This window comes from Bufo bufo, chromosome 6, assembly GCF_905171765.1.
Source record: "Bufo bufo chromosome 6, aBufBuf1.1, whole genome shotgun sequence".
NCBI lineage: Eukaryota > Metazoa > Chordata > Amphibia > Anura > Bufonidae > Bufo > Bufo bufo.
Genome location: NC_053394.1, coordinates 379,929,841 through 379,936,831, shown reverse-complemented (window position 1 = coordinate 379,936,831; position 6,991 = coordinate 379,929,841). Strand labels below are relative to the sequence as shown.

At 40.5% G+C, this 6,991-nt stretch overlaps 1 protein-coding gene across 1 annotated transcript in view; it reads right to left on the bottom strand.

Annotated features, from left to right (window-relative positions):
• Positions 1–282: 282 nt before the first annotated feature.
• LOC121003517 (zinc finger protein 208-like) overlaps positions 283–6,991 on the bottom strand; it is a 1,049,660-nt gene continuing 1,042,951 nt past the window's right edge. Inside the window, exon 12 of the mRNA XM_040435419.1 lies at positions 283–1,677. Coding sequence (XP_040291353.1) covers positions 393–1,677 — 1,285 coding nt within the window. The 3' untranslated portion in view covers positions 283–392. The remainder of the gene's footprint in view (positions 1,678–6,991) is intronic.

The following is a 6,991-nucleotide window of genomic DNA, read 5'->3' as shown; positions in this document are numbered from 1 at the left end:
TTAAGTAAAGAAAAACGAGTGGCCATCATTACTTTGACCATGAAGGAGAGTGATGGGGTGCTGCGCCAGATGACCTGGCCTCCACAGTCACCGGACCTGAACCCAAGTGCTAAGCATCTCTGGGAACTCCTTCAAGACTGTTGGAAGACCATTTCAGGGGACTACCTCTTGAAGCTCATCAAGAGAATGCCAAGAGTGTGCAAAGCAGTAATCCAAGCAAAAGGTGGCTACTTTGAAGAACCTAGACTATGACATATTTTCAGTTGTGGGCTAAGCATGAAGATGGCTTCTCTGATATGTGGTTTTTTTTCTGAACATAAAAATGTCTTCTGCCCTGTGTGATTTCTCTGATGTACAACAAGAGCTTATTTATGGATAAAACATGTCCCACATTATGAACATGAAAATGGCTTCTCCCCTGTGTGAATTCTCTGATGTATAACAAGATTTGATTTATGGTTAAAATATTTCCCACATTCTGAACATGAAAATGGCTTCTCCCCTGTGTGAATTCTCTGATGTACAACAAGATCTGATTTATGGTTAAAACATTTCCCACATTCTGAACATGAAAATGGCTTCTCCCCTGTGTGAATTCTCTGATGTACAACAAGATATGATTTACTCTTAAAACATTTCCCACATTCTGAACATGAAAATGGCTTCTCCCCTGTGTGAATTCTCTGATGTACAACAAGATCTGATTTATAGGTAAAACATTTCCCACATTCTGAACATGAAAATGCCTTCTCCCCTGTGTGAATTCTCTGATGTACAAGAAGATCTGATTTATGGTTAAAACATTTCCCACATTCTGAACATGAAAATGGCTTCTCCCCTGTGTGAATTCTCTGATGTACAACAAGATCTGATTTACTCTTAAAACATTTCCCACATTCTGAACATGAAAATGGCTTCTCTCCTGTGTGAATTCTCTGATGTACAACAAAATCTGATTTATGGTTAAAACATTTCCCACATTCTGAACATGCAAATGGCTTCTCCCCTGTGTGAATTCTCAGATGTACAACAAGATCTGATTTACTCTTAAAACATTTCCCACATTCTGAACATGAAAATGGCTTCTCCCCTGTGTGAATTTTCTGATGTACAACAAGATCTGATTTACTCTTAAAACATTTCCCACATTCTGAACATGAAAATGGCTTCTCCCCTGTGTGAATTCTCTGATGTACAACAAGATCTGATTTACTCTTAAAACATTTCCCACATTCTGAACATGGAAATGGCTTCTCCCCTGTGTGAATTCTCTGATGTACAACAAGATCTGATTTATAGTTAAAACATTTCCCACATTCTGAACATGAAAATGGCTTCTCCCCTGTGTGAATTTTCTGATGTTTAACAAGAGTTGATTTATTTTTAAAACATTTCCCACATTCTGAACATGAAAATGGCTTCTCTCCTGTGTGAATTCTCTGATGTACAACAAGATCTGATTTATAGTTAAAACATTTCTCACATTCTGAACAGGAAAATGGCTTCTCTCCTGTGTGAATTCTCTGATGTATAACAAAATGTGATTTACGGTTAAAACATTTCCCACATTCTGAACATGAAAATGGCTTCTCTCCTGTGTGAATTTTCTGATGTGTAACAAGATGTGATTTCTGGTTAAAATATTTTCCACATTCTGAACATGAAAATGGCTTCCCTCTTACGAGAGCTGTTTGATGTTTAACACCTTTTCTGTGACTTTTATTCTGTGTTTCAGTCTGTGATGAATCAGAAGATCGGACCTGTTTAAAAGGATCAAATGATGCATTGTTGCTGTGATTGGATGAGGGTATATCTTGGATATTGGCATGCTCTTCAAATGTATCTTGTGTGATACCACAATCATCTACTTCAAAATCTAAAGATATCAGATGTTTCTCTGAGTTCCTGGTACAGTCATCTGCCAAGAATAAAACACATTTTATTATTGATAAATAATATACCATAAAATTTTATAACTTTTCCATATAAAAAAATCCACATAAAGAACAAGACATGGCATAAAATTCAATTATGAATTGACTAAAACTGTGGTGGCCAAACAGACCACAATCTAATAGTAGACCAAGGAGCTTAACTAGGCCAGGTTGGCCTCCACTTTGATCAACTTCCATGCAACCCCCACCCAATCAGTCATTTATAAATAAAACATTTCCTAGCGCTGAATGCCCTCTTAGTGCCACATACAATAGTTATCTCCCCTCAGTGTCCCTTTCACTGCGGAATTCCCCATTAGTGCCCTCTTCACATTTCTCGTGCTCCCGAAGGGCCCTTGCATACGAGCGTTGGTCATGGTGCAAGTCCGCAGCTCAGCTCCTGGCCTGACCTCCCCGCAATGACGGGGTTGCATAGCATTATATTGATTTATGATGCTATGTAACCCTTACAGTTCTGGAATGTATTGGATAACACTGTCAGCATTATGCCAGTGTTATCCAATACATTCCAGAACTGTAAGGGTTACATAGCATCATAAATCAATATAATGCTATGTGACCCCCAACAGCGCTGGGAGTTCAGGGAAGGTGCACAGGCCGGGGGATTATCTCTGGTGTGTTTGCTCTCCTACTCAGCCCAGCAGGTACAATTACATCACTGTATCACACCTGCTGCTGGGGAGAGTGCAGACCGGGGAATGAGACCTGGGCTATAATAGATGACAGATACAGCAGCTGGACTCGGAGGGAGGGAGGAGAGTAGAATGGACAGTAGGAAGCACAGTAAGCTGGTACTGACCATTGGGGAGCTCCTCAACATGTTTTTTTTCTTTAGATATAATTACTATTGATAATATGAAGAGTTAGTCACCTGGGTCAGGATCTTGGGGTCTTTATTCACATGCAGGTAGGAAATATCTGGTGTTCATTTGAGAATGATTTTTATTTGCTTTTTTGTATTTAAATTACCAATCCCTGCAGTATACATAATGTCCCCAATAGTGGCCCCAGTTAGTAATAATGTCCCCCAGGGTGGCCCCCATCAGTAATATAATTAATAATGTTAATAATGTGCAGGGTTTTGTTTTTATGGGAAAAAAAAATTAAAAAATACTCCTCTCATCCACTTGCACGAGTAGAGAAAAGTCGCTCTTCATTTGGTGCTAAAGGACCTACACTCTCAGTGGGACGATGTCACCATGCGCTCCTAAGCAATAATGCTGGGAGAGCATGGTGATGTCATCACGTTGGTACCACAGGTCCTTCCGCACCAAGAGAGACTGCCTTATGTGTACAAGCAGATAAGGCAATTTATTTTTATTTTAAACACTTAAATGCCATTTTCCACTAGTGTACCCATAATAAACTGCCATTACATGGATGCACTCCTGTCTAAATGGCCATTAAAAATAGTCTCATTGATTTACATGGGGTCCATCTGGCAGTGAAAATGGCCACAAATAGGACATGTCCTATTTTTCACAACCACTATTCACTCCGTGCCATTGACTTCAATTCTAAAAACGGCTGTGTGCCATTTTTCACTGTTGTGTGAATGTAGCCTTATCCTGCAGCCTTCCCCGATTACACAAACTACATATAGCGCCAAAGAATAATCCTGTGACCCGAACATCATCACTGCAGCTAGGACACTGTGCACACCGAGGTCTCTCCTAATCTCAGTCCTGTCACTCAAGTAAACAAACTGCATAGCCCACACCATAACATTTTCCTTTTTTCACGCATTTACATTAAAGGGGTTGTGTCATCTGAGACAATAGGGGCAATTTGCTAGGCTATGCCCCTATTGTCTGGTAGGTGCAGGCCCCACCGCTGAGATCCACACCTATCTCCTAAACAGAACCCCAAAAGTGGTGGAGTGTGCACTGTGCATGCGCAGCACTGGCTCGGCACTGGCTTGGCTATTTCCGTCAGACCCTGGAAACAGTGGCCGTTCATGCACAGTGAAACATAGAAACATCGAATGTGTCGGCAGATAAGAATACTATGGATAGCCCCTGGCCCTATCTTATATGAAGGATGGCCTTATGCCTATCCCATGCATGCTTAAACTCCTTCACTGTATTTGCAGCTACCACTTCTGCAGGAAGGCTATTCCATGCATCCACTACTCTCTCAGTAAAGTAATACTTCCTGATATTACTTTTAAACCTTTGCCCCTCTAATTTAAAACCATGTCCTCTTGTAGCAGTTTTTCTTCTTTTAAATATTCTCTCCTCTTTTACCTTGTTGATTCCCTTTATGCATTTAAAAGTTTCTATCATATCCCCTCTGTCTCGTCTTTCTTCCAAGCTATACTGTACATGTTAAGGTCCTTTAATCTTTCCTGGTAAGTTTTATCCTGCAATCCATGTACCAGTTTAGTATCTCTTCTCTGAACTCTCTCCAAAGTATCAATATCCTTCTGGAGATATGGTCTTCAGTACTGCGCACAATACTCCAAATGAGGTCTCACTAGTGCTCTACTGGTAATGCCTCTCCCTATACACCCAAGCATTCTGCTAGCATTTCCTGCTGCTCTATGACATTGTCTGCCTACCTTTAAGTCTTCTGAAATAATGACCCCTAAATCCCTTTCCTCAGATACTGAGGTTAGGACTGTATCACTGATTTTATATTCTGCTCTTGGGTTTTTACGCCCCAGGTGCATTATCTTGCACTTATCAACATAAAATTTTAGTTGCCAGATTAATTTTAGTTGCCAGATTCATTTCTATGGGGAGAGCGCTTGGTGGTGGCCGGACCAGAGTCCACCACTTTTGCCAGCTCTGTTCTCAATATAGGTGTGGGTCCCAGCGGTTGGACCCGCACCTATTAGACAATGGGGGCATATCCAAGTGATATGCCCCCATTGTCTCAGATGATTATGAAAAGTATATCACTAGAGAGGAACCAATTTCTTGAAATACATTTCAGGTGTAATTCTGAAGAATCAGTCAGAAGAGGGAACAAATAATTTTTTTAATCAGATCATTTTTTTATTGATTCCAAAAGAGAGTACAACACAAATGTACTTATTGTTACTTAGTTTTTAACTGTCATGTATACTTATTATTTAAACTCTTAACTACCCCCTTTTTTCCCACCCCCCCACCACCCAACCCTCCATTTCGGCATCAGTTGCTTCTTATACCTGAGTTAGCATCCATGCACATTTGTGCCTGCCATGGTTCCCATAATTTTTTTAATTTGCTGGGACAGCCTCTATTCTGGAAAATGGCCTTTTCATATACAATCATAGTGTTGACTTTGCACCTAGATTCCCAGATTGTGGGAGGCTCAGCCGGTATCCAGTGCTGAGCTATCAGCTTCCTAGCCACATACAGTAGTCTGCCTATAGCAAGTTTGAACACGTGTTCAGTACCCAATTCTGATACATAGCCTAAGATATACCCTTTCGGGTCTTGTGGAATATTTACGGAGTATGCTTTTTGTATGATAGCAGTCACCTCTCTTCAGTCAGGACCGCGCATTTCCATAGCTTGTGTATCAATTCTGCAGGTTCCATATCACACCGAGGACACTTAGCATCTAATCTATGACAAAAATAGCTGAAGGTTGAAATGGTGATCTTATTAAAACATAACTTTTAATTGATATCAGGATAGAAAAAAAGTCCCTAAGCAAAATAACAAATAAGGGCAAAAATTACACATAAAAAAAATTGGTACGCGGCGGCACCTGAAAATATAACCGGTTGTCCTACTGTAACCCAGGTGTCATCCGGTCGTTGTGGATGTTCAGAAGATGTTCGTCGTACTGAAAAGAAATTCTTAGTGGTAGGAACCGGACATGAATGACAGAGGGATCTAGATCCCTAATTCACCCTAGGATAGGGATACTGATTTGTCCCTGGTCTCCTAACCACGGAGCACTCGTCCTAAAAAGAACTACCCCGTCCGGAACCTTACCCTTACACTACTTGGCCCTGTTGTGCCCTAGTGCAGCTAATCCCATATATTTTTGATATAACTTTTGGTGAACCAATATCTGAATATCTAGAAGCCTTTTTCCCTTTATCTAATCTATGACCAATTCGGTTTAAAAATACTGGCGTCTTGTACACTCTATGGCTAATAAATAATTGCAAAAGCTTTCCACTTTCACTCAATGACACAGGCACCGCCTCTAATATATCAGCCCATTGCTCTTTCGTGAGTTCACCCACATCTGTCTCCCATTTATGCATTCTAGTCAGTGAGTGAGATTCTAGGTATTTATCTAGTATCAATCGATATGTTAGAGATAACATCCCCCTTCTTTCCCCTTCCGAAACAATCAGATGCAACGCTGCATCTCTTTGTGCCATTACGCTACTATTCTTAATCATTGCATTATATGCATGACGCAATTGCAGATATTGATAAAAGCACCTGTGAGGGATGCCATATATTCCTTGAATACTGGTGAAGGATCTGAACACTTCACCCTCCAGGAGGTGACCCATTCTTATCACCCCTCTGTCCTTCCACTCATCAAATCATGACAATGATTTGAATTTAGATAATACTGGATTTGGCCATATTGGGGTATATTCCGCGATTCCTCTCAACTGTTTAATCTTTTGCCACACTGAATACATTGTGTGTCTTATAGGAATTTTGGATTGCACTGTTTTCTCTTCCAGTCCCTCAAGTAGCATCATTAGGTCTCTACCTTTCAGGTGGTTTCTATATATCTGACCAATCATGTCTGAGGTTTCTAATTCTAGCTAGGCCTCCCTCCTCTTTATAGTATTGTAGTGTCTTGAGCTTAAGTCTGGCCTGTCCCCTACGCCATATTAGGTCTCTAAATATCGAGTCAATCCTTTTGAACCTGTCCATTGGCAGCCAGACCGGGGCATTGTGTAGAATGTACAAAAGCTGCAGCATGAAAACCATCTTGAGTAGGTTTTTTCTACCCACTACTGATAGATATAATTTGCACCAAGCCTTGCCTTTATTATGAAAGTTCGATAACAGTGGGGTAAGATTTAATTCCCCAAAATCTTTAATTCTAGGGGATATTTTCATACC